The sequence below is a fragment of the Varanus komodoensis genome, unplaced genomic scaffold (assembly GCF_004798865.1).
Source record: "Varanus komodoensis strain SLA01 unplaced genomic scaffold, ASM479886v1 scaffold36, whole genome shotgun sequence".
NCBI classification, from domain to species: domain Eukaryota; kingdom Metazoa; phylum Chordata; class Lepidosauria; order Squamata; family Varanidae; genus Varanus; species Varanus komodoensis.
In genome coordinates, this window is record NW_025335873.1 from 10,114,191 (window position 1) to 10,140,689 (window position 26,499).

At 62.8% G+C, this 26,499-nt stretch overlaps 3 protein-coding genes across 6 annotated transcripts; 2 read left to right on the forward strand and 1 right to left on the reverse strand.

Moving 5' to 3' along the window:
• Positions 1 to 62: 62 nt before the first annotated feature.
• Positions 63 to 14,170, forward strand: NDOR1 (NADPH dependent diflavin oxidoreductase 1). 4 transcript variants are annotated; one of them, XM_044440050.1, is made up of 15 exons: positions 63 to 94; positions 1,029 to 1,163; positions 1,356 to 1,433; positions 2,010 to 2,107; positions 2,988 to 3,086; positions 3,952 to 4,053; positions 4,475 to 4,675; positions 5,038 to 5,159; positions 5,950 to 6,170; positions 6,654 to 6,761; positions 7,422 to 7,536; positions 8,347 to 8,493; positions 10,119 to 10,237; positions 12,427 to 12,518; positions 13,919 to 14,170. In XM_044440050.1, the coding sequence occupies exons 1-15, from the start codon at positions 77 to 79 to the stop codon at positions 14,061 to 14,063; spliced, it is 1,800 nt and encodes a 599-aa protein (XP_044295985.1). In that variant the 5' UTR covers positions 63 to 76; the 3' UTR covers positions 14,064 to 14,170. The 4 variants fall into 4 exon arrangements, with proteins under 4 accessions (XP_044295985.1, XP_044295986.1, XP_044295984.1 ...); XM_044440051.1 differs by lacking the exon at positions 63 to 94 and adding an exon at positions 386 to 465; XM_044440047.1 differs by lacking the exon at positions 63 to 94 and having other exon boundaries at positions 491 to 1,163.
• Positions 14,171 to 15,499: 1,329 nt separating this feature from the next.
• On the forward strand, positions 15,500 to 17,119 carry LOC123028205 (translation initiation factor IF-2-like). The gene has a single exon (XM_044439753.1). It carries the CDS (start codon positions 15,500 to 15,502, stop codon positions 16,583 to 16,585), a length of 1,086 nt encoding a protein of 361 aa, XP_044295688.1. The 3' UTR covers positions 16,586 to 17,119.
• A 5,679-nt stretch (positions 17,120 to 22,798) lies between these two features.
• On the reverse strand, positions 22,799 to 23,608 carry LOC123028397 (RING finger protein 208-like). The gene has a single exon (XM_044440170.1). It carries the CDS (start codon positions 23,606 to 23,608, stop codon positions 22,799 to 22,801), a length of 810 nt encoding a protein of 269 aa, XP_044296105.1.
• Positions 23,609 to 26,499: the final 2,891 nt, after the last annotated feature.

The window sequence follows — 26,499 nt, forward strand, 5'->3', positions numbered from 1 at the left end:
CGCCGCGCGCAGCCCCACTTCCGCTCCCGCCGCCCGGCTTCCGGCGCGCTCCGATGACGTACGCGGAAGCGGCGGGATGCCGGGCCTGGCGCAGGTGGGCCCTGTGGCCGCGGCGGCCTGAGACCGCGCAGACGAGGGCGCCTCTGAGCATGCGTGGAGCGCCCGGCCCCGGCCCCCCTCGCCCGCTGCGGCGGCCTCGCGTGGGCAGCCCGCCTCCCCCGGGGGCGCCGGGCGCGTTGGACGCCCATTCCCGCCTGCGGGGCGCGCCGAGCTTCCTCGCGGAGCGCCTGCCTGTGCATTTGCCCGGCGCTGCGTCTGGAGAAACTGCCCGGCCCCCGCGGCGCCGCCACGCCGAGCCTCCGGCCCCGCTCGCAGCTCCCAGGCCGTCCAGGCCCTTGCAGGGCGCGCCCGGGGGCTCCCTTAGGCGGCTTTCGCCGCAGCTGCTCCGCCCGTAGCTGCTCCTCGGTGAGAGCCAGCGCCCCCTCGGCAGAGGCCTGTTGCCTTCAGGCCCTGCTCGGGCGCTTCTTGGGCCATGAGAGGCCGGGCTTGGTCCGGGGCCGGTTGCCAATCCCTGCTATATTGCAGCTATACAAAAAGGGGCTGCCTGGAGTCTTAGGTCTGCCATTATGTCTTGGAAACCTGCTTCAAAGCAGTGTGATGAACCTGGGCTCTTTCCCAGAAGGCTCTGTCAGATCCATCTGGGAAAGAGAACTTAAGACCATGTGGGACTTTTCCAGGATCTCTGCCATCAATGGGCAAAGAAAAGCACTCTGTGCTAGCTTGCGAGCACCTTAAATACCCTGCTGAAAGCTTGGGATTTCTGGTCTGTGCCTTGTCAGGATAATGCAGTGTCCAAGAATTCTGCTTTTTTGGCTAGTTGTACTGAAGTTATGAGAGGCACCAGTTCCTTTTTCTCCCTCTCCCCTGAATTGTCTGAAGTTGGGGAAAGTTCTGACAATAAGTACTTGGTCTGTCACATTGTTCCGTCGATTTCTCTCCCCACCTGCTCACTGTCCCACTTTCTCCAGATGGCAGTGCGGAAGATTCTCATTCTTTTTGGCAGTCAGACGGGGACTGCCGAAGACACTGCCGAGAGGATTGGCTGGGAAGCCAAGCAGCGCCACTTCCAGTGCAGAGTCGAGGCTCTGGACAGCTTCAATGTGGTGAGTGATTCCTTGCCGTTTTTCCATCCTTCCTGCACACGCTCACCTGCGACAGAGAAGGCAACAGCTGCATCTCCACAGCTGGAAGGGCTCTTTGTAAGCTGCTCCCTGGAGAAAGAGCGGCACGGGTGGTATTCACAGCACACCCGCACCAGAGCTAACCTGCTGGCCCTGTGTGGGCTCTCTCCCAAGGCAATGCTCATCCAGGAGCCCCTGGTGATCTTCGTCTGTGCAACGACGGGACAAGGGGACCCGCCGGATAACATGCAGGTCAGATAATTTCCTGGTTACTGCCTTGTGAAGTGCACCAATGTGGGCAGGGGAGGTGCCTGCTGGACCCCCAAGAGAGCCGCAGTGCCAACCCCAGACCGAGGGCAAAGCTGAGTTCTCCCTGCTTCTCCTGGAGAACTCGACATCAGGGACAGGCGGCCCAATGCCCTGCAGCTGTTTTGGACTACCATCCCCATCAGCCTCAGCTTGCGTGGCCACCGGTCAGGAGATGCGTCCAAAACACCTGAAAGACTTGGGCTGCCTGTCTAGCCCCTGGTCCACAGTGCCTGCAGACAGCCCGGCACCTCAAGCTCTGTGTCGTCTGCCCTGACTGGCAGCTACAGCTGGCCAGGGTCTCGGGCGTGGGTCTTCCCCACCCTGCCTGGCGAGGCCCCTGGGTATTGACCCAGGATGTCACGCCCGTTTCCGACCTACGCTTCCTCTAGTTACCTCCTGATCACCTGAAGTGATCAGGTGAAATGCGGGGAGGAGAGCGAAGCAGATGGGCACAATCTGGACCATTTTCACCTGGGGGCAGCCCCAGCAGAACACCTCCCTCGGATGCTTTAATTCCAGAATTTTTGGAGATTCATATTCCGGAAGAACCTGCCTTCCACCTCCCTGTGCCAGATGGACTATGCCGTTCTGGGGCTTGGAGATTCCTCATACCCCAAGTAAGCGATGCTTCTGTTTTCGAGCACCTAAAGACAGGTTGTTTGCCTTTAGGCGGGAAAGTACGCTCAGGCCCTGCTCACTCACCACGGCCTTTTTGCCCTGCCCATCCTGGGATCGGTAAAGGCATAAGGCTCCCTGTATAGGGTCAAAGGTGATGAAAATTCTGTTCCCAAAAGCCTCTAGGGAGCATGTGGGCAGGGTGTGGCTGTGCTGTCCCTCTCCTCTTGCTTGTCCACTGTGTTGGTCGCTGCCTCTGAAGGACAGAACTCCCTAAAACTGGAATGGCTGGGAATCACTTGCTTCAGTGCAGGCCTCCCTCTGAGCAGAAGCCTCCTAATTCGGCCAGGCACAGTAGGCCTCCCCCACCCTCCTCCACGGACCATTCTTAAACCATTTTTTTTTTAAATCTGTGCTGGTGCCTCTCGCCGCCAGGAGTTGCAGCACCTTTATTACGGGCTGTGCAAAGATCGGTTTTGTGGAATGTGCCTGAAATTCCCGCCAAGGGTGGTCCCTGAGTTTAGCTCTCTCTCTCACCACCAGCCCCCCATGTTCATGAGCCCGGTGGCGCACGAAACGCGCTCCAGTCTTCCGGTGCCAGGCCTGGCTTTGACTGCCTCGCTGGCCAAATGCTCACCGTGTCCATGGGCAGACTTGTGCGGGGGCTGAGCCTGCAGAACGCGGAGTCCTGGGGTGGAGGCAGCGCGCGGTCCGTGCATCAGCTGCTGTGCAGGTCGACGGGCTTTGCCTGGCGCAAGCTGAGCTGCTCAGGCATTTGGTGAGGGAAGAGGCATCGGTCGGGAGCCGCCGCGGGCACGGAGGCTGTGGGGCGTCTTGGGAAACCCGCCCCCATTGCTGGGCGCTGACTTCTCCTCCGCTCAGGTTCAACTTCGTTGCCAAGAAGCTGCACAAGAGGCTCCTTCAGCTCGGGGGCAGCCCCATAGTGCCCGTGGCCTTGGGAGATGACCAGCACGACCTGGGGTAAGCGGCTCCTGGTGGCAAACGGGGGATTGTATCCTAGCCAACCTTTTCTCGGCAGCTGGCGGGACTTGGGGGTGCTCAGGTGGTTCCCCTCCCTCTGTGGCAAATTTGTCTCTCCTGGCAGTCCTTTTACTTTTCTCCAGATCTTTTTTTTTTTTTTTTTTGACAAAAGCTTAATATCTCAGAAATGTAGCAGTTTCTTCACAGGGTCATGGAGCTGCTTTACACTTCATCAGACCCTTGGTCCCTCTGCCTCGGGAATGTCCCCAGAGCGGGATGGGTCTTCGGGGTTCCAGGCGCTGCCCGGAGATGCTGCTGGGGTCCAAACCAGGGGCCTCTGCATGCAGAGTAGGGGCAGCTCCACTGGCCAATTGCCTCTCTCAGGGGAGGATTGTAAGAAATTGTCTTGCACATGAAGGAAAGAGAGACAGTGGGGGCCCTGTTACCTTTATTTATTTTGGTGTAAAATTATTTAGGCATCCTTTAAGAAAGGACCCCTCTTGAGCCAACAGATACGATACAAGCAGTGCAGAAAGAACAGACGTTCAACTAATAAAATTTCTGCTTAAAAACAGCAACAGTCATAGCTATTTGGGGGCTTTTGGATCTTAAGGGAAGCGATGCACCAGTCCCCTCTTCATTCACCTGCAGTTGTGGGGAGAAATGGGGCAGAATGAAAGACCCCTGCATTTTGAAGCAGAATACAGGGTCGCACTTTAGGGCCGGCATGACCTGTAACATGATGGGCTGCAGTCCTCTCCAAGTGCAGACGGAAAGTCCGCAGGGTGTTTGTTCCCTGCCTGAACACGTGCCGCGTGGAGCCCTTTGTGTGCCGAGGCTTCCTTTCTCTGTCCATCTTCTGCAGGCCAGACGCAGTGATCGACCCCTGGCTTTCCAGCCTGTGGAAAAAGATCCTGGATTTGTACCCTCTTCCTTCTGGCCTCCGCATCCTCAGTCCAGATATCATGTAAGTACAAAGTGAAGCTAGCGGTGGGTGCAGAATGTGGGCTGCATCGATGCAGAATTCGGGGTGTGTGTGTGTGTGTGTGTGTTTTGGTGGAAACTCAGCACTTTAGTATGCGTAATTTAATGGTTTAGAAATCTGAGCTTGCTGCCTTCTTTGGATTTTTCCCCCTCTGCGCCTATTATTTTATGAGGCCAGTGTGGTGGGTGCCGTGTTGGACTGGGGACAGCTGGGTCCTCAGAGCTGCTCAGCCCCTGGAGCTCACTGGGCGCCTTTGGGGCAGTCACTGTCTCTCAACCCAACCCAAATTTCAGTAAAGGGAAGTTTTCTTCAGACACACAAATTCTCGCTGTCCTTTCCTTGGCCCCACTTCAGGAGAGAATTCGTGCCAACACAGGATCTCGTGCTGCTTTCTTTGTTGTAGCCTGCCGCCAAAGTACACCTTCCAGTTTCTGGATGAGGCCTCCGCCGAAGCCCCGCTTCCTCAGGAAGAAGCCTCCAGGGGGCCCCCCTCGGAGCTGCGCCCCTTCCTCGCCCGGATGGTGTCCAATCAAAGGGTGACTTCGGAGCTGCATTTCCAGGACGTCCGCCTGATTGAGTTCGACGTCAGTGGCTCCGGAATAGAGTGAGCGCACTCGGCTTGCCCGGCCTGAGCACCTGAGCGGAGGCCTGCGCTGGGGAGGTGGGGCTGGTCGTGTCCCGGCAGGGGCTTGACAGAGCTGCCAGGCTCACACTTGCATCGCCACCAGGTGAAGGGGCCGACTGCAGCCAGCACCCCCGCCAGAGAGCTTCGGGCGGCAGGGGCCCAGGGCCCAGCTAGGCTTGCAGCAGCTTCCGGGGCCCTGGCGAGCTCTCCGGAGCAGGGGGACCCGCTTCTCTGGGCAGGGGGAAGCGTGAGCCTCCCAGCTCCACGCCCCTCCCAGTGAGGCACGGGGAGCCTGCGGCCCCCTTAAGTGCTCCGTGCTCAGGGCTGGCCTGTCCTCGTAGGTGCGCCGCTGGCGACGTGGTGATGATCCAGCCCTGCAATCCTCCCGAGGAGGTGCAGCTCTTCTGCCAGCTCCTGCGCCTGGATCCTGACATGTGCTTTGTGGTGAGGCCGGCAGAACCAGGTACGGCTGTGAGCGGGGGCTGCCCACGTGGCTGTCCGGAGGCCCCTGTTCCGTGCTCACGGGCTGCCGCTGTCTGGGCACATGCCTTTTTGCTGCGCTGTTGCCCGATCAGCTGAATCTTGGCTGATTAAAGAAGTTCTTATCAGTTAGCGATCGGATTGGATCTACAAAAATGTGCGCAGAACTCGAGTAGCAGCTTTGGGGACAGCAACACCCTTTCTTTCTTCCGAGTTTCTGAAATATTTTCGGCTTTAAAATACACACGTAAGAATAGCTTTCTTTGCATTAAGTGAGGCCTGAGTATCTTGGAGCAAGTGCCGCAGGGATAAAGGCGCTCCCCTTGCTGGGCCTCATGCGACCTGGAGTATTTTATGAAATACCTGTATTTTTCGGAATGAGCGTCTCTTTAAAATGAGTAGATTGATTTTATCAAGGGTGCTTTTTTACTTATCTATTGTTTACATTTATGGCTCTCCCCCCGCCCCCCGCTCCCTTTTGAGAGGTGCTCAGGGTGGCCTGCAGGGCCTGCTCCCTGGCCTCGTCCTCACACCGGCCCCGCGTGGTGGGTGAGACTGCCTGCAATCTCCCAGTGTGGCTGAGGGTGGATGGAAGTGGGGTCTCCGTGGCCTGGCACTGCAGCCGTGGCAGCTCTTGGAAGGGCTGCGGGGTGCCAGCCTAGCCACGTTCAGGGTCTGCGGGGCCATCCTGGGGGCTGAAGGTTGTGCCTTCCGCCCACGCCCAGCCTGCCTGACGCCGCGTGTGTGTGTTTCCCGGTCTCCGGCTATTTCAGACACGCCGCTCCCTGCCTTCCTGCCCCAGCCCTGCACCATCCGCTACCTGGTCAGCCAGTACCTAGACATCACCCGTGTGCCCCGTCGCTCCTTCTTTAAGCTCTTGTCCTATTTCTCCCCGAATGAACTGGAGCGAGAGAAGCTGCAGGAATTCAGCTCCGCGGAGGGCCAGGAGGATCTGCACGCCTACTGCAACCGGCCCCGCAGGACCCTGCTGGAGGTACCGCGAGGCGAGGGGGCGAGGGGCCGCTCGCTGCAGCGAAGGCTCTCTCAGAGCCGGCCTGGATTGGGCTGATGCCGGCAGGGCTTCTGCTGGTGCCGGGAAACCTGGTGCCTTGGTGGGCATTTAGGGGCTTCCTGCAGTCAAATCTAACCATAGCCTACCTCCCAGGGTTGTTGTCAGGATGCAGTGGAAGAGAGTAGGACGTAAGCCGTCTTGAGAAGAGGTGGGATATAAACATGATGAACGAACGGCTACAAAAACCAGATCTTGGAAAACTTGGTGGCTTTGAATTTTAGCGGGGCCCTCGCCTGTTCTTCTCTATGTTTTTGTCGCAGAAGCGTCCTCTGGACGGGGGTTCCTTGTCAGGCCCCTCCAGGTTTGTGGCACTGCAGCCCATCATGGGCTGTTCGGCCGGCACACCTGGCGGTGCCCGGCCGGAGAGCTGCAGCCTGCCAGCCTCGCCTCCTCTCCTCCCTCCAGGTCCTCTGCGACTTTCCCCACACGACGAGCGCCATCCCGTGCGGTTACCTGCTTGAGCTCATTCCTCGGATCAGGCCCCGCGCGTTCTCTATCGCCTCCTCGATGCAGGTGAGACTCGAGGGAGGGGGTTCCGAGCACGCGCAGTGGGGGCATCTTCCCTGTGGGTCTCGGGGTATTGTCGTGCGCCAAATCTCACCTGCTTTCACGTATTTCTTACAGTTATGGGGATAGTTATTTAGAATCATGGCATCCCAGAACGGCAGAGCTGGAAGGGGCAGAGGGCCATCGGGGCCAGCCCCCTGCTTACTGCAGGACTCGGAGCCAGCCCTCCCTCTCAATGGCTGCCCAGCTGCCCCTTGAGTGCCCCCCGCCTGGGAGAGCCCGCGACCTCCGGTGTCATGGGCTCCGTTGCCCTGCTGCTCCGGCAGTCAGGGATGTCTTTCCTGATGCCCAGCCGGGCCGGGCTGCCCGCTGCTTGAGCCTGTCGTGCCCTGTCCCGCTCTCCAGGCTGGTCAGGAAGAGATCCTGGCCTGCCCGTGGCACGGCCCTTCGCGTCCTTGCGCCTGCGATCGTGGCCCTTCGCTCTTCCTCCTCGGTGCCGAGCCTGCCCAGCTCCGGCCGTCTCCCCAGCTGCTGTATTAGAAGCTTAGGATACAGTTGGACTCTGTCGTCGTCATGCAGAGGAGCCGCTCCGCGGGCCACAGCGGGCCACGTCGTGTCACCGGCACGCCTGCGCCCCTTCCCAGTGCCCCCCTTGCCCCCCTCCAGGCGCGCCCCGACCGCATCGAGATCCTCGTGGCCGTGGTGCAGTACAAGACCGGCCTGGTCCAGCCCCGGCGTGGCTTGTGCTCGACGTGGCTGGCCTCCCTGAATCCCCAGAACGGTAAATGGGGGGGGTGAGAGACGGGGGGAGGCGTGGCGTCCAGGGTCGGCCGTGGTTGTGCCGAGCGCAGGGGAATCCCGGCCGGCCCCTGCTGCCCGCAGGTCCCTGCTCTTGAGTGCTTAGCAGTGTTGGTTCCTCCCTATTTGCAGCCTTTTCACCCCACTATTTAACCAAAAAAAGCTCTCGGAGCAGCTTGGCTACAAACTGAAAGACCCCTCACAAAAGAAAAACTGGCTGGGAGGGAGGAGGAGAAGGAAACGCAGGCACCGGTCGTGCATTTCAGAGCGCACACCGGTATCGCTTGTGGCAAGAAAGAGGGGAGCAAGTGCTTGCAACTCTGGCTGGTGTAGCGGGCCGGGTTGGTCTCCCCTCGCCATGAGTTTCTTCGGGGGGGGGGAGGGACGCAGCCCCCAGTGGCCCTTGGTCCCCTGGCCCCCGTGTGCATCGCGTGTCCCTCTCGGCTGGCCTACCTGCCAGGGCTGTTGGGGGCATTCAGCAGACAAGGAGGGCAGCGTGGACCTTGGCTTGGGCTCCTTGGAGGACAGGCCTACATACACGCGGAACGAAAGCAGGTGCCGGGGAAGAGCCATGGTGTGGGGGGGGGGGGGGGGGCAAGTGCAGCCGGAAAAGGCCCCTGATGCTTCGAAGGCGGGGGAGGCATGGCGAGGGACTGTCCCGCTGCTCCTCAGAAGGTCTGAGACCTCTGTGGCGCGGGAATCCAGCCAGAAAGTGGAGCAGTAGAAGGGACCCGTGAAGGAGACTTGTGCAGGCAGGAAGCCCACTGCACCCCTGCGGCCTCTCTCCTTCCAGGGGCGGTGAGGGTGCCTGTCTGGGCGAAGAGGGGCAGCATGACGTTCCCGGCAGAGCCACACACGCCCGTGATCCTGATCGGCCCCGGCACGGGAGTGGCGCCGTTCCGAGCCGCCATCCAGGAGCGGGCAGCACAGGGCAAGAAAGGTGACGCTCTCCGGCCGTGCTGGGTGTGGGGAGGCTGCTGGCGGGAGCTGTACTCGGAGCGTGGGGCGCTTTGCGACTCCCCCTCCGGGTCAGCAGGGGGCGCAGCTGGGTCCTGCCTGGCCTAACGCAGCCCTGGGAAGAGGCGCCCGGCCGCCAAGCGAAGGGTTGGGGGACATGGGCTTATCCTTCCGCGGTCGCACACCCAGCCAAGCCCCTGTGGGGTCCAGGGGCTCCGTCGCCTCTCGGCCCCTCGGCCAGCAAGGCAGTGCTGCAAAAGGGCCCTGCCGGGCTGCCAACCAACTGCCGAGGTCCAACTAGTTTGGTCCAATTGTCCGCCAAGGGAAATACATTTCCATGATCTCAAAACCTCCATCTGAGCGATGTTCACGTAATTGCGGGGAGCTGTTTTCTCCTAATAGAGGCAGACACTAAATTCTAGTCAGGACGACTGCCCAGAACAATCGCTGCAGCCCACGCTCAAAGCTTTGCCTCGGCGCACGCAGAGCGCCATGTGGCCGAGGTCCTTTCCGGAGACGTGTGCGGATCAGCGCGTGTTCTGAGACCTTTCAGGTGTGGCAGTAGGGCATGTGGTCCCCTTCCGCTTCTTCAAGAAGTCCCGTCATGCTCAGAGCCGCTGTGCCTTCAGTTCGCCCCCTGAAACCGGCCAAGCCACGTTGGGGTGAAGGAGCAGCAGACCGGGAGGCCTGGCCTTGGGAAATTCCTCCGGACCGTTGAGTCATGCCCGGGAGGAAGTCGCCGGGTTCCTGACATGCCTGTGTGTGCGGGCGTTTTATTTTTTGTCAAGTCAACCGTGGGACACTTCATCCAGTGCCGCTTTGATTGTGTGCCTTTGCTAATTTTAGACCTCCAGGCATGACTTAATATTGCTTCCTTCCAGGCCTGATGGCTCAGCTAGTCGTCCTGCCCTGACCTCAGGCTCGGGACTGCTCCATTCTGGGCCAAGTCTCCTAAAGTGCCTGCCGCTGCCGAATAACCTCGGGAGCCACATACCCTCTGCGTGTGCTCAGATGCCCAGCCAGTGGCCGACGGCCATTTTTTCCACAAACAACTCTCTTTGTAAATTTGCGTAACTTAGTGTACAATCCTATGCACATTTAGACAGAAAAGAACTCTTAAAACTCGCAGTGTTCCCCAGGTAGTTGGGGAGTTACAGGGCAAAGTTTTCTGTCAAAGTTTGCCTAGAATCATACCTCTAATTTGTTGTAAGTTATTCCCGTATCCCTCATAGCAGCCTCTTATGGTTTCATCATCTTGTAAGCTTGGGAAGTTTTGGTCTCCTCACCAGCCTGTCCACAGACAGAAGCTGATCTAGACTGATTGTCTCAATCTATACCATACCCTCAATCTGACCATATATCAGACCGCATATAATTTAATCAATGCGGCCTCCCCTCTGTGCTGCTAAGGCAGGGCAGAGCTTCCCTTTTCCTTCCCTGGAATCACCGCGGCATCAAATGGCTTTAAAGAAAGACACAGATAGCCCTTGAAATCCTGTGCCACCTTTGACTGTGAGGAAGCTGCGCCCGACCTGCCCACCAAAGCTCATCGTTCAAATGGTTCACAACACCCCACCATCTTCATCGTCCCGTCTCGTCTCTTTGCAGAAAACTACCTCTTCTTTGGCTGTCGACAGAAAAGCAAAGATTTTTACTGCCAGGCGGAATGGGAAGCACTTGTGCAAAGGGGGTTCCTGACGCTCTTTGTGGCCTTTTCCCGGGACCAGGTGAGCTCCTGGGTTTCTGCGCACCCCAGGTCGGGCGGCCTGCTTCCCAGCAGAGGGTCCCTGAGCCCACTGCTAGAGCCTCCGTGGGAAGTCCTCCCGGCTGACGCAGCCCACGGCGTTGCAATCGGCAGGGAGAGACCCCCAGGCTGCCAGCATCGTAAGGCAGGCCTGGCTTGATGGACGCTCCCCTCGCGTTTGGGGCAGCAGAAGTCTGAGGCCCAGGCACGAGCCAGCGGTTGAATGTGGAGCCGCTCCAGTTCTGGACACTCCAGCTGGAGCGACAGACCCCCCCCCGCCCCCCCCCCGCAAGAGTACCCAGGCAGATGCTGGGCCTGAATAGTTCCAGGGCAACGGTGCAGTCCCGATGAGCAGCCAGGCTTTGCTTCGGGGGGGGGGCAGGGGCGGTGCTGGGGCTTCGTGCAGCCGACCTGCTCAGCCAGTCCTGCGCTTCTGTCTCTCTCGTGCTTTCTCTGTTTACCTGGAGAAGCCGGTGCCTCACCTGACCTTGGCCACACTGTTCACGGCTCTGTGCCGACCGTGACCGGGCTCTGTTCTCCACCGTCGTCCTGCTCCAGGGCCCCGCCATTCTCGCTTTGAGAGATTTGTTCCCAGCCGCGTTGTGCGCCATGTTTGCACAAGAGAAGATAAAGGCAGGGCCCAGCTTCCCCCCAGACCCCTGACTTGCTCTGTCAGAAGCATGTTCCTAGTCCTCAGGGAAATTGATGGGCTTACGGGTGAAATCTCAGATTCCTTCAGAGGAGTTGTGACACCTGCTTTCCACCAATGGCTTCCCTGTGCAGCTTCTGGTCCTCTCCTGCAGCTGGCAGTTGGCAAGGAATTGTGGCAAATAGGGAAGGTGGGGCAATCAGAGAGAAACGTACACAAGTTATTCAAGGTGCAGCACGTGGAGCCCGTTAGCTCAGCTTCGTTGTCGTGCCAAGTAAGTGCAGGCTCGGCTGGCCCAGGAAACGGTGCCCGTCCTTGGTCCCCGGTGGCGTCAGGCGCTGCCTGCCTCCTGCCTGTGAGCATCTGAAGGCACCACGCCAGTGGCCTGGCCTCTGCTTGCCTGCAGAAGGCTCCCCTCCCGTCCTTGCAGAGCCCCCTCAAGAGAAGACCCCCTGGCCCGGGGAGGGGGCAGGCGCCCTTCCTCTGCCCAGCAGCCGCCGCTGCCGCCGGTCCAGAGTCCGCAGCAGCGACTTGGCCCACTGAGTGTGGCTCCCCTGCTGCCCTCCCCGCCTGGAGCTCTGAAGGAGGCCTGCTGACGTGCTTGCCCGGGGGAGCTGCGTGGGCTGGATGCCCGTCGGTTCTCCTCTGGAAGGAGCCTGGCACCGGCTGGAGCGAGGCTCCCAGGCCGGCTCCCTCCCGATCTGCCCCTCCGCCCCCTCTCCCGGGACGTGCTGGCCGGGTTGCCTCCCTCGCCGGTGTGACTTGGCTCTGGCGAGGAGCCAGGTGAGGCATCCGAGGCACGGATGGATGGAGGCGAGTGGGACCCACGCCCACCTTCCGGCCGGCTTGGTTGTCCTGAGAGTATGCAGCTGACCTGAGTGTACTTTGAACTCACCTGAGCAGCCATCCCGACTCCGGGCGTAGTTTGGCTTCCCTCCCTTCCCTGGCTTCTGGTGTGCAGGAACAGGTTCTAGTTACTGCTCAGCTAGGAGGCTAACTGGGTGATTTTAATCCAGCCACGGACTCTCAGCCTAAGCTTCCTCCCAGGTGGTTGTTGCGAGGATCGAATGGAGAGGATAACCCTGTAGGCTCTCTCGGCTTCCTTGCAGAAGGCAGGGAAGGGCCGTGTAGAAACGTCAAGGAATCAAAATTTAAAGGTTTCTGTGTGTGGTCCTGGTCACCAGCTAGTTGTGGGGAGGGGGGTATTTTGGAGGAATGGACTCCAAAAGGAGAGGGATGAGACCCCCCCCCCACCATTCCCACAGGGTCTCCGCAAGGCGTCGCTCCATCGTAGCCCCTTTGTCTCTCGGCTTGGGAGTGAGGATGGGGTCGCAGCCGGCTGGCGAGACGTCCGTGTCCCTGCAGCTCTGGCCAGCCACAGACCAGCCTTTGCGTGGGAATGAGAGCCGGGGGCCCTTCCCTCGCCTTACGGTCGCCCTCAGGAAGGGTGGCTTTTGCACGGCACGGCATGGCACGGCACAGGTCGGGGTGCATCGGCGTCCGTGTGGTCCTCTTCCCCACAGGAGGAGAAGGTTTACGTCCAGCACCGGATCAGGGAGAACAAGGTGCTTGTCTGGGACCTGCTGAGGCGCGGTGCCCACGTCTACCTGGCTGGGTGAGTGCTGGCGCACGAGAGCCTCTCCCGCCCGCCCAGCAAGGCGGTGCCTCCACTTGCCCTGGCCCAGTGGCCAGCAGGCTGAGGTAGCTCGCCTGAGTCGATGTGGGGGTGCCCAGGCCCCCCTCGGCGGGCATGTGTGGAAGAAGAGCCCCCTCTGGCTCCTCCGAGGCCTGCGGCGTTTCCCCGGGTGTCCTGGCATTTCAGAGCAGCCGCGGGCCTGGCCCAACGGGCCACGGTCCGGGCCATCTGGCCCTTGGCCGGGGAGGCTTCTGCCAGGGTGGGCTTGGAAGTCTTCCGCTGCTACGGCCCCCTCAGGCCAATTCCCTGAGATTTCTGTGGCGGGGGGCTGAGTCCCTCAGAGCTCGGCGTGGAGCCTGCGGCAGCCGCCTTTGCTTCCCGGTCCTCCGGCGCGTGTGCCCCCCCTGCCCCGCAGCTGGCGAACCTGAGCGAGCGCTGGCACACGCCCGTCCGCCCTGATCTGAGGAGGAAGCCTCCGTTCCCCCCCCCCCCCGGCCTCAGGGTGGGGCCTGTGACGTGGGCTGTTCCCGGGTGAACTGGTTCCCTCACATTCCTGGAAGCAGAAAAAGGCCTCCAGGAAGCCAGCGGGTGTGTCGGCCAAGCAGGCAGCTTGCGTGTCTGGAGCCTCCGTCTCCGGGGAGCGGGAGAAGCGTTCCTGAAAGGGACGGAACCATCCGCGCAACTTCAGCCTGAGAACGCAGCTGCGGGTCGGAGCCAGAAAGGGGCTTCCGCAAAGCGCTTTGCTACATTTACTTTTTCCCTTTCCTGTTTCAAAAAGTGCGTTTCTGGCCGGTCCCTGTTAACAGAAATAGCGGTGAAGCAGGGTCTAGGAAGTCTCCTGGGGGCTTTCCCACGTTCTGGGCAAACGGGGCGAGTGGCGAGCCTCCGGGGCAGCAGCGTTCGCTATGTACCACTGAAGCAAAGATGTCAGTTGCCTGCCTTGAATTTCAGCCGTACTTCTGTGTGGCCGGCTGTCCTTCGGCTGCCCTCCCTCAACGGGGGTGCCCCTCGCACAGCGCCCCCGAGAGGCAGGCTACAGGGGGAGAGGACCGTTGGGAAGCAAGGTGCAGGTTAGGTGACGATGCTCTCACGGACCAGAGGATACTTCCAGGATATCCAGACCGTGCCCCACTTCTTGGGCCCTCTACTGAAGGTCCACCCCCACTGAGTAGTCTGGTCGGGGAATAGCCCCCATCTTGGCGCTCCCAGCCCTTGCCACCGCTTCTCTCTCCGCCCAGGGGCCAGCCTGGCACGGTCAGGGGCGCTGGGAGCGCTCATGCTGGCGACCCGGAGAGCTGCGCCTGCCAGCCGGGGCCGTGTTGTTCCCGGGCACGGCGACCGCCCGGGATGAGGCCACTCGTGCTGTTTCTGTGTTCCAGAAATGCCAAGCAGATGCCCGAGGCGGTGATGGAAGCCCTGAGGTTTGTGTTCCAGGCAGAGGGCGGCCTCTCTGCTCCGGAAGCCGCAGAGTACCTGGCTGCCTTGGAACGGACCCGCCGCTTCCAGGCCGAGACCTGGGCTTGAGTTGCCACGGATGGACGGGACAGGCGCCTGGCCTGGCACCGAGCAGCTGTCGCCCAAGTCGGCTCCCGCACCCAGGTTGTGACCAATAAATCTTGGCTGGGACCACACTGCTGGATTCAAGGCAGCTTGGCTTCTGGATTTTGGGCCGTGCAGGGAAGTGACAGCTGCCGAGCCACGAGCCCAGGCAGCGCTGTCATCTTGCTGAAGCAGAGCGAGGGCTCACTGAGCCAGATTCTGACTGGAGACCCCCCCCAGAGCCAGAAAGCCACAGCCCCCCATTCCTGGAGTCGAGAACACAGAGATAGACTGCCTCTGTCCACAGAGGTTCTGCTGGACTGTTGCTTTAGACGGGTAGCCTGACCCATTAGCCCAGGCACCTCGTTGTGCGGGAGGAGAGGACTCGGCCCCAATATCAGAGTTGGATGGGGAATGAAATGAAGGGCAGAGTAAAATGGGGGAAATACGGAGCAGTCGCTGTTGCGGGTGCCGAGCGGCCTGGCTCAGTCCGTCCTTCCGGGCTTAGTCATGCCCCACGGCCGCAATCCTACACTTGTTTGAGCAGACAGAGGGCCTGCAACTTCTGGCGTTCCCCGGGAGCGGCAGGGCGTTTGTCTGCCTAAACATGCCCGGGATCGCTCCCAAAGTGGCGGCTCCCCGTGCTGGCAGGGTTGCTGTCCAGCTGCGAGCCGTGCCTCCCCCTCCAAAGCTCGCGCACACTCGTTCGGTGGGCGCTCCTGGCGCGAGGTGGCATGCTGGACCGAAAGCGCCGCGGATCCCCGAGAGCGGCTCTGGCGGGCAGCGGTGCCAAGCGGGGCAGTCCCTCCTCCTGGAAAGGCAGCGCCTGCGAGCGCCAAAGGGGAAGCACGCTTTCCAGCGAGGGCTCAGTCCTTGGCAGAAATAGACCTGCACAAGCGCCGCCAGGCAGTGCCGCGGACTGTTTGCGAGATCGCAGGGGTGGGGGGTGAGCCGCATGGAGCCCGGCCCGGAAGGACGGACCTGCAGCCTCAGCCCCGCCCACCGGCCCGGGGCAGGCAGCCGACTGGGACCCGTCCCGCCTCACCTGTGCGCCTCCCTCAGTGCGACACGCACGGGCTTGCCCGCAAGGTGCTGAGCCGGCCCGGCCGCTGCCTGCCTTCCAGCTGGCCACCGCACTGGGCTGCGCGCCGGGCCTGGCGGGAGCTCGGGGGGGCCCAGCCCAGAGGGTTCGCCACACAGCCCTTCAGCAGGCGGCACGAGGGCGGGTGGCCTCCCGGCGGGCGAGCCCGGCCCATCCCCGCGGAGTTTCCGGGCAAGCCTCCAGCGTGGGAGGATGGGGCCATGCAGCTGGCCTGCTTCCCTGGCCGTGAGCAGCACAAGGTCGCCGTGCCAGCCAGGTGTGGCCGCCGGAGGCCCGGACGCGTGCCGCCGCTTACCTTGAAGCATCTCCTGAGGTCAGCATGGGAACGAGCCGCCCCAACGCGGAGGGAGTCCTTCCCGCAGAGCAGCCGCCGCCCGTGCCCAGCGAGCCCCCGGTGTCCCCGTCTCGCACCCCTGGGCAGGATGTGGCACAGCAGCAGGCCCCGGCCTCCAGCACGCCCACGGATGCGGAGGGCGAGGAGGCCGGGCGCGCGCGTGACGGAGGGACGTGCATCCCGCGGCGTGGAGGGGCCCGGCGGGAAGGCCGCCCTGTGTCCCCCGGGAGCCCTGAGGCGGAGTCGTGCTGCAGCTGGCCCGCGGGCTGTGGGGACAGGCCTCCGGGCGAGCCCCGTGCGGCTCCAGGGGGCTCTCCGGCCCCCGGCCCTCCGGAGCCGCCGTGGCACCCTTCCGCCCCCACAGAGGAGACCGGCCACATTGTGCTCGCCCTGGAGGAGGGCGGCCCCCGGGCTGCCCCCGGCCCAGAAGCGCCTGCGGGAGAAGAGGACGAGGAGGGCACGGAGCAGGGCGCGCTCCTCCCGGGCAGCCCCGAGCCGGGGGCCGCGGAGCCGTCCTGCTGCATTCAGGCCGAGGACGGCGGCGAGCGCGAGTGCCCGATCTGCACGGAGCTGTACGACTCTGGCCCCCGCCGGCCGGCCCTGCTCAACTGCGGCCACGCGCTGTGCGGCCAGTGCCTGCACGCCATCATGGCAGCCGGCAGCGCCGCGGACATCGGCCGCATGCGCTGCCCCATGTGCCGCCAGAAGACGCCCATGATGGAGTGGGAGATCGCCCGGCTGCAGGAGGAGCTGCTGCTGCTGAGCTCGGCGCCGGGGCCGGCCCTGGCGCCCCCCACCCCGCACCTGTTGCCGGCCCGGCGGCCGGGCTTCTGGGGGGGCCTGGAGCACCACTTCCAGGTGCGCTTCCACACCGGCCGCGCGGTCGGCTTCCTCCCCTGCCTGCGCTACCCGCGCTGCCTGGTGGGCGGCCTGGCCCGGCTGCGGGAGGGCTGCCGCCCGGGCTACCTGCTGGTGCTGCTGGTGCTGCTTGGGGCCGAGATGCTCAGCCTGCTGGTCTTCTTCCTGCCCCTTGCGCTGCTGCTGCTGGTCTTCCTCTTCCTGGACAGGTAGGGGCTGCGGGCCTGGCGGCTCGGCTCTGCTCGGCTCGGCTCGGCTCGGCTCGGCTCGGCTCGGCGCCTGCGAGGAACAGGCTGGAGAGGACGCGGCTCCCGAGCAGGACAGGATGGAGCCGTTGAGTCAGTGCTGCCGGCGCTCCCCAGGGGCCCTGGTCCTCCCGAGCGCCGGCAGGACCAGCCTTCCCAACTTCCGAGCAGTGGCACAGGGGCTTCGGACCCCTTGGCAGGAACACTGCTCCTCTTCCGCTTGCCAAAGGACTAGAGACTGGGGTAGCCCCCCACTTGCGGACCCTGGTGCACTTTGGTGGGTCCGGACCATGCCTGGGGAAGGGCTACCCCCAGAGGTCGCCGGTCTGTGGAAAGGAAGGGCAGGGGTCTCGGAGGGAATTCGTGTGGCAACTGCCCAGTGGACGCCGGGCGGCGCTGGAGTGGAGAGGGAGCCCAGGCGGGGGCCAAGGGAGGATCCGCCGTGGCATCGGGGCTGCCGCGTCTCGCCCTCTTGCGCGTGCGAGGCAGGCCAGAAAGAAAAGAAGCGCTTTGCCCGCATCTGGTTTGTGGCTCACGTGGTTTTATTCCTGTTCGTGCTGTTTGTCGAGGGGGGTCTTGTAGGCACCCCGGCCCTGATGGCCCGGCCAGGGGACAGTCGGCAGGGGCAGGTAGAGCAGGCCCCACTCCTCTCCCAGGGGGCTGGGCTTGCACGGCACAGCGCGGCCTGCCCACCCTTGGAGGAAGGGGGAGGCACGCAATCCTCCGGTGGTCAGGTTTTGGCGTGGCCGGCGGCCTCAGGAGCAGCACCTTCCGTGGCGGCAAAAACAGCCCCCCCCCCCCCCCGCAGGCTGCACCCTAACGCTGGCAGAAGCGCTTGTGGCGTGTGTCAGGCGCGCTTGCTTCTGATGGCGGGTGCCAGTGGCCACGGGGGCCAGGATATCTCCGTTTGGCCCCGAGGTGACACCAGGCCTTGTCCGGGCGCCTGCTGTCCTCGGCGTGCCCACAGGGTCCCTGCGGCAGGATGGGTGCGAGGCCTGCTCTGGCTCCGCAGCAGCTGGTGTGTGCAGGCCGGCCGGCCGCCTCGGGTTGTGGGGGGAGCCTGGGCCGCTGCCCACGGCCTGCACCTGCTGGACCTGCCCAATCCCCTTTGAAAGCCGCCCAGATGGGCGCCATCACTGCTTCCCGTGGCAGCTTGAATGTGCGCCGTGTGAACAAGGGCCCCCTTTGAGCCGTCCTGAGCCGTCCTCAGCTTCACGCGATGACCCCTTTTGGCTGGAGTGTCCGGAGGGAGAGAGAGAGACCCCCCCCTTTCCCCGGGCCAGGCATTGCTTCAAACCGCCCTCATCCCCACCCACCCTTTTCCGAAGCTGTGCAGCCGGGCAGCTCCCTCGTGCACTGCAGCCAGTGTGGCTGTGCAGGCACAGCGAGGGCTTTGTGGGCGGGCCGCCTGCGCTGCAGCCCCCAGCCCCCCGCCGGCTGCCTGGGCCTCTCCGCAGCGCCAGGAGAGCGGGGCCCAGCGCTGCCCACGCGGGCAGGACGGCTCCGGAAGCAGCGCCGGCCAGCCCAGCCCAGCCGAGGCTTCTGGGCCGGGTGCTGCCGAGCCGTTGCGTGGCAACGCGGGGAGCGCTGCAGAACCAGCCGGGGAAGGATGCCGCCAGGGAGCCCCTTCCTCCTGCTGAGCAGAGAGGGAGGCTGCGTGGGGCAGCATCTTCCCCGGGTGCCAGCCGAGCCGAGCATCCACACCCACTCACCTCTCCTCGGCGGGCTGCCTCCCACATGCACGGGAAGCCGTGTCCTGGCACATGGGGGAGGGGTCGGGACGGGGGATCCGGGCTCCCTGGCATGCCCCCCCTCGCTCCCACAGCCTCCGGCCAAAGCCGAGAAGCTTCGGCTGGGTCCCAGGCCATGCACGTGCTGCTCCGCACGGCATCCATCCCCTTCCCTGGGCTGCTCGCGTGCAGGCACAGGGGCCGGGTCTCTTCTGCCCATGCCAGAGGCTGCCTGAGCCAGCATTGCCGGGGGGGGGGGGGCTGTTTCTCCCCCTTGCACAAAACCAGGCTAGGACAGCACAAAGCATGGGTGAAGGCTTCACCCTGAGAGGAGAAGACCAGGGCGAGGCAGGAGAGCGCTTTTCCAGAACGGAGGGAGACCAGGATCTCTTCTTGGCATCAGGAGGACTGTCCTGACCGCCAGAGCAGCAGGCGCTGGACCCGTGACCAAGAATGCCCCGCGGGAGGCGTCCAGGAGGCAGCTGGAGCATTGACGGGCCTGCATTCCCTGATGCTATGAAAGAGTTCGAATCAAACTAGAGTGAAAGCGCGGGAACATCGATCCACCTGTGAAGTAAAGGCAAGATTAAAAACAGAGAAGTAAGACAGCCTCAGAAACTGTGCTCAGAAAGGCCAGAGTAGCTCTGAGCATGTGCAAAGCACCTTCCTGCCCAACATCATCACAGTGATCGACAAGGTGCGTGTGGCTGTGTCGGCAGATATTTCAATAAAAGCAGCAAAGACCTGAAAAAGCAGCCAGGAGGAGGTGCGGCGCGATGCATGGGGTTCTGGTCAGGAAGCAGAGGCGTCCCCCAGGGCTTGCATCCTGTGTCCCCGGGCTCGCCGCCCCCCGCTTTGGCCACACACCACAGCCCTGCGCTGCCCTTGTGCCGCCATCAGCCTCTCGGCTGCTCGGTGGCTGCCGGCCTTCGCTTCCAGGAGCTGCCGACCGCAGCTTCCTCCTCGGACCAGCCTCCTCCGCCGGCCTTCGCCACAGCTCTCCTACCACATTACAGCTCAGCGGCACAAGCCCCGACTCCCTTTTCCTATCTCGTCATCGGGTTGAGGAACAATTTGCAAAAGAGTCCGGGGTGGAAGGGGTAAAACAACCGCCTTTCTTTCCCAAGTTGGATGCACTGCTTGGAGCAGTCGAACTGTTTTTTCACGGAAGCTTCAATAGGACCATGTCCTTAATGTCCCACTCAGGGAAACTTGAGCCTGGCAACTCACCTGGACGTTGAGCAAGGCACCCCCAAGAGTCAAGCTCAGCAGGAGCGACTCCTGGGGGGCTAGAGATCAGCCGCTGACCCGGGCCATGTGGCCCTGTCCCGCCATGGGCCAGCCGAGGCATCAGAGAGGTCAAGAAAGCGGATTGGGGTCCCTTAAGAAATCCGATCCCAAAGCCACCACATCCGGCAAAATATTTCTCGCCGTGCCCTGCCGGCACCGCACCACCTCCGGATGCCCACGCATTTGCCAGCTATTTCCAAATTGCGCCTTGGGAAACTGGTTTGCCTTCCTGTTTTGCCCGGTGGCTTCCCGCCGGAGCGCTTTCCTGTTTGCGTGGCCTTTCCTTCCTGGCTTCAGGCAGGCAGGTGTGCCTCCTGCACATGGAGGACCAGGCGCTCACCTGTGCCCACAGAGCTCCGCATGGCCCTCCGGCTCATCCGGAGCACCGCCGCCTCCTGCAGGACGCAGCCCCTCCAAGGAAAGATGGGCAGGGAGGCGCGAGGCCTCGCCAGCGGAAGAGCGCCCATCTGCCGCCTGCCGTGGCCCTGCGCTGCTGGCTCAGAGGAGTGGGCGGAGGCTGTCCGGCCAGGAGCACCAGCCGGCAGGAGCCGGGGCAGCGGGGACGGGCAGGCGCACTTCAGCGCTGCTGGCTGGGGCATGCGGGAGCCGCAGGGCTCCTTCCTGGCTAACCACACAGGAGTGTGCTCCAGATGCGCCCGCCCCTCGCAGGCCCTGCTCCCTTTCTGCAATGCAGAGGCATAATTCTGCACCGATTTCCAGTTTGCTGGGGAGATGAAGCCTCTACTTGTGAAATGCTCGGACAATGGAACTGAGGTCACCCCAGTGCCGAGTTCTGCGGGTCTAAGAGGAACTAGGAAAACAGGGTCAGACCAGAGTGGCCCCTTCCAGTCCTGGATCTTTCCTCCCACAGGGGCAAGGACTCCAGATCCCCAAAGGGAGGTCCACAAAAGCCCTTCCCAGGTGCTTAATTTGCAGCAGCAGAAACCCTAATCCAGGTCGTCTGGGGAAAAGCCTTCCGCACCCCCCAGAAGCCCCTTCCTTTATTCCAGGCCTCCCGTGAGTGCCAAGTGTACTCTGCACTGGCTCAAGGGCATCTTCATCTATTCATATACCGCACCCCTCCACATCCCCCCCACCTCCAGAACCCACCCGCCCCTCCTGTGCCATGAGACAACCCGAACGAGATGGCTCAGCACGTGACTTTTTGGTTCAGAAGTATAATCTTTATTTGGGCGATCTGGTAGGGGGTTAACAAGGCCAGGTATAAAACGGGTGGGGGCAGCTGAAGAAACAGGCAGGGCGCGAGGGGGGTGAGCCGGGAGGGAGGCGGCACCAGCGGGTTGCCTGGGCAGGCGGCTGCAGTCCCCTCCCGTGCCCGGCCCGAGAAGAGCCCTCCCGGCAGCCCCGAAAGGTGTGAGCCGAGGCTTTCTCAGCAGGAGCCCCAGCGCTTCCCCAGGGCACACACGTGGCTTGGAAATCCACCTCCGCCTGGCATGCGTGGGGGCCGCACACAGCTCCTCGGGGGGCTGCTGGGCCCCATGAGCTGCATCCATCCTGCGAGCCAGCCCCAGAGGTGTAAAAAATGTTGCTTTTGCCCACCTTTCTCAGGACTTTTGCCCAAAGCCCCTCACTCTGACAGGCCCACGATGCCCCTTTGGAGTCGGGGCCATCCGGAACCAGCTCCCGACAGCCCCTTCCCTTCCCCTGATCCGTCGCCACGCTGCTTGGCGCCTGCCCTCTCTGGCTTTTGGGCTCGGTGGCACGCCGGGCTCTCCTCAGCCAGCCGTGGGCCATGCTGTCGGACCCAGTGAGACGCGGGGTGGGGGACGCATCCCTTTCAGCTGGCTTCTGGCACAGTTTGTGTGGCACATCGATCCAGAGCTGCGCCTGCCCAGCCTCGCAAGGAGAACCCTCCCCCAGCCCCCCAGGGGTGTGGAGCCGAGCACCCACCGAGGGGCCCCTGCGGCCTACCACGCTCTGTGTCTAGTTCAGGCTGTTTGCCGGGTGCCTAGCAAACACATTATGGCTTTTTTTCTCAGCTGGCGGAAAACGTTGACCCCAAAAGAGCACAGCCTGCGAGAGGAAGCGGGCAGCCTGCTCTCTCCCCGCCGCCCCCCACGATCCAAGCAAGCAGCCAGACCGAGTGTGTACTGGGAGAAGCAGGTGCGATTCCCTCCAGCCAGGAGGCAGGTCTTTCTTGTGGACCGGCACGTCTCTGCGCACCGTGCGCGTCTGACACAGCAGGGTGCCCACTGCTGCGCTTTGGAGTAACTTGCCCCAGTTCACTGCTGAGATCACACGCGTTGGGGGAAAGAGCGGGGCGAGTGTAACTGAGGGGAGAATGCAGCCCGCTGGATCAGGGCCACTTTGCAGGCCTGGGCGTGCCTTTCCTCTTTCCCAGTGCGGACCCAACCCAAGAAGGATAATGGCACTCTCCATCCGTTTTATTTGACAGCAAGAGCCAAGCAAGATGCACCTCTGAAACAGCAACGAGGAACACGAATCCTCCAAAACGAGGACTAAAAAACACTTTTCTCGCTTCCCTCCAGAACCTACTTCGGGGAGAGCAGGCAGTTCCAGGCGGAGGTCCGGTGGCCCACTCCCTCTTGATTGGCAGCGATGGTTTGGGCGCACGAGACTTGGCCACAGGAACAGAAGCTTTGGCAATAACTTAAAAACGGGAGCCCGAGTCGGCCGGCCACGCAGGCCCTGCCTGGCGTCCCTCCCGTGGGGCTCCTGCATCCCACCACGTCCGCGGGCAGCTCCTCTTCCCTCCAGCGGCTCCCCTGTCGGTGCCATCAGCCCCGGTGCAGCCACGCAGCCCGGCTGGGACCCTGTGCCATGAGCCAAGGGAGGGATCGAACGCTGCCCATGGAGAGGCGACCGGGGCACAGAGGAAGAGTGGGCGAGCCGCAGGGCACGGCCAGGGGCTGCACGGATGCGCTGACCGGTCTCCACGGCTCCTCCTGAAGGCTCTCCCTCGACCCCCGGCTCCCCCTTGGCCAGGGGCGCCGCGCTCTCTTCTCCCGACCAGATGCACAAGGACTCGCCCGGGGAGGGCGCTGGGCACAAAGGCAAGTCTGCAGCCGGGCAGCGCCTCCCTCGGCATCGGATGCCAGCTCCCTCTTCCCACGCCGCAGCCCCCTCGCCCGGGAGCGGCGGAAGGGCCTGGGGGCAGCCGGGGGGGCGGCGGCCGCCACCTACATGATGGTGCAGGAAGACAGCGGGTTCCGGACGTGGCAGGTGCACGCCGCGCCGCAGTACTGGCGGAAGGTCTGGTAGCAGCTGCGGTCGGCGTCGCTGCTCCACGGCGCGGGGGTGGCGGAGAGGGCCTCGGCGGGCAGCCGGCCCAGGATGCTGGTGTTCACGGCCAGCGCGGCCAGCCCGTAGTCGGTGAACAGCACGGTCTCCCTGCGGCAGGTCGGGCACGAGATGAACTTGTACTTGGGGCACGACTCGTACAGGATCTGCAGGCACTCTTCGCACACGGAGTGCAGGCAGGAGAGGATCCGCGGGCGCTTGTTGGTGAAGTTGTACGTGTGGCCGCAGGTGGGGCACTCCAGCGGCTCGCACGGTGTGGCCGGGCGCAGCACGTACTGGTTGACGATCACCTCGTCCGCGGGCGCCGGCGGCTGGCGGTGGTAGCGGATGTCGGAGCTGCCCTTGCGCTGCCCCTGGTACAGCCGCTCACGCCGGGGCGGGGGGGGCGTCCGGGAGAGCCCCCGCGGGGCCGGGCTGCCCTCCAGGGCCGGGATGTCCCCGCAGGCCTGGTTGACGATGATCTCCGACTCAGAGGGCCAGGCCCGCTTGGCCACCAGCGAGGGCTCGCGGCGGGGCGCGGGGACGTAGCGCGGCGGGGCGCTCTGCAGCTCCGAGAACTTCTCTGGGTGGATTATCTTCATGGCCTCCATCTTGAGGATGACCTGCTGCCCCTTCAGACATGACATGAGGAGGTTCTTCACGCGCCCGTCCGCGGCTCCGGCTCCGGCTCCTCCGAGGGCCTCCTGCATGAGGCTAGACGGCATGGGCGGCAAGCCGGCCTTTGAACCGCGCGCGGGCCGAGAGGCGGCAGTGCTGGAGGAGGCCGCGGGAGCGGGGGCACATCCTGGAGGGCCGGGCGTGGCGGGGCGCCGTCAGGGCGGGCTGCACCGCGGGGCCGGGGGAGCCGCGTGCATTCCCTGCGGGGCCGGCCGGGGGCGAGAGGCGCGTGGGAGACGCTGCCGCAGGCGGTGGGGGCGCTGGAGTGGGCGCCGGTCGTCACCCGAGGCGCAGCGCCTTGTGGCCGGGAAAGCGGCCTGCGGGCTGGCCAGAGGTGGAGCCCGGGGGCCGTGCCGCTGCGGGCCAGCTGGGCCTTCTCCCCGCAGGCTGTGGGACCCCAGCCCTGCTGCTGTAGGGCAGAGCCTCAGCCGCCTCCCTGGGGGGAGCGCTTCGAGCGCCCGTGCTGCGCTCCGTCCCCCTCCTCCGCAGGCCTTGATTCCTGTTTACATGTGAGGAGATCCCGGCAGGCCTCAAGAATGTGCTTTGGAATTCCTGAGCTTCGGCTGCACTCTCTCCCGCTCTCTCTCTCCCCCGAGCTCTGGTCACAGCTGTCCAGAGTCCACGCCCCGAGGGAAGGGGTGGCGGAAGGGGCTGCCGGTGGAGGACACCCTGCTCAGGTGCGGGCAGCCGGCTTGCTCCCGGGGTCTCCGGCGTCTTCCTGCGGGGCAGGCTCAACCTGAAAGACAAAGCAAGCCATTCTGAACAACCTGCCAGGCCCGGTGGGCCGAGATGGCACGGCAGCACAGCATCATCGCCCCTCCCGTGCCTGCTTCAGCTTCTCGCAGTGCAGGCGCCTGGGGACCCACAGTGCTGAACAGCTCCAGAAGGAAACGGGCTGCGGATGGAAGGCAGCTGTGCCCACTGAGCACCCCCCCCACAAGTCGTTCCAGTACTTGAGACGCTTCTCCAGGCTCCCTCTGCTAGCAACATGTGTGTCCTGCCTTTCAAGGCAGCCCACATAATGTGTGGAAACAACAGTCCTGTGAGGTAGGCAAGGCTGAGGGAGGGAGGGAGTGAGGGAGACTGACATTCACCAGCGGCTGGGCTTGGGGGAGGTACCGGCGGCGGCTGCAGTTTCTCACTCTGCAAACGTCAGCAGCCCATGACTGCAGCGCTCCCGCGTCACAGGCGCCTCTGACACCCCACAGCGAGCACAGGCCAAGTTTCCATGCTCCGCCAGCACTTCTTCTGTGGTTGGAAACACAACGCACCAGCACAGGGGCGCCACCTGCGATCCCGTCCCCGCACCCTCCCCGGCCACCTGCAGCTGGCTGGCTTCCCTGCCTCCCCTCCAGGGTGAGCTCACGGGTGGCGGTGCCCGCAGAGGAGCCCCGGCGATCCCGGATGGCCCCCTGCGGGCGCTTCCCCGCCTCCCACGACTGCCAGGGTGGCCATCCGGTCGAACCCCGGCTTGTGTCCTGACAGTGGGCACAAGGCCACCGAGCCTCTCCCCAGCCACACCGAGGGGCTTGGCAAACAGCCGCGTCTTCAGGGCCAGCCCCACACCTGCAAGTTGGGGGTCAGGAACAGCAGCACTGGCACAGACGTGATCCAGGGCGCATATTTCTGAACACTTGAAATCTCCATAGAGGCAGCCAGAAAGGAAATGAAACCTGGATGGGAGCAAGTTAGGGCGCTTTTGGCCCATCTTTTTTTGTTAGGATGGGAGCTTGTAAGTCACTCAGGCCTCCTCTGCTTCAGGCTGAATTTTATTTTCCCGAACATCAGGAAACCTCCGGTAAAGAAAAATCAGATATCATTGTCCCAGCTGCTTGAGTGTTTGAAGCCGGGCCTGGTTAGACTTCCTCCCCACAGCAGTGTCTGCAGCGTTTCCGTCTCCAGAGAACAGACGTACGAGCGGAGAGAGGTGGCAGTTTTTCAAAGGCATGGTGAAGGCATCAAACCCCAAGCCGTGCGAGCTTTCTTCTTTGGTTCTGCTGTGGAACTTGCTCAAATAGGTTCTTCGGGTTTTAAAATAGCACCAAACCTCTTTAGCAGAGGTGAAAGTGGTTACACACGAAATCAGCAAGCCTGCTTTCAAACTGCTTTTATCTCTCTGGGAAAAACACACACCAAAGGTTCTCATCTTTTTTCCACCCAAGAGGGAAAAGGCGCGTAGGTGGCTCAGGCAAAACCCTCTATGTTTTGGACCACACTTCCCATCAGTCCCAGCCAGCAAGGCCAATGGTCAGAGATTGTGGGATTTGTAGTCTAAAACAGTGCAGTGCCCACCCATGAAGCTCCATATTCGTGAATATCTCTCTCTTTTTCTCTCAGTCTTGCCTACCTCACAGGAATGTTGTTTCTACACTGTATGTGGGCCACCTTGAAAGGGGGACGTACACGTTGCTAGCAGAGGGAGCCCGGAGAAGCATCCAAACTGTTGGAACGATTTACGGTTGGCTCCACAGCTGGCTACAGATTTGGGACTTAATTGCTCCTTAACTGCACCTTCTCAGCTTGGGGGAAGGTAACGCGCGTGGGGCCCTTTGATCCATGGCACGGATGAGGACATGCAGGAAGTGCCCGCCGTTTTTGAAGATGACAGACAATGGGTGGGGTGGCTCTGACCCTGGGAGACAGGCGCAGACTAGTCATCTGGATAGGCTGGGGCGCTGGGAATGAATGCCGCGCCCCCGCACCAGGAACCAAATGCCGTTATGGGATGGAGGGATTTCGGAATTGCCGAAGATCACGAGCTGCATATGAGCCAGCTGCGTGAAGTGGCTGCAAAAACTAGACCGGGCTGCAGGAATGGAGGTACAGCTTCCGAATCATGGGAAGGGTTAGCTCCCCCTTGCTCTGCCCTAGTTCGGCCTCATCTTGGGTCCTTTGCCCAGTTCCGGGCCCTGCAGTGCAAGAA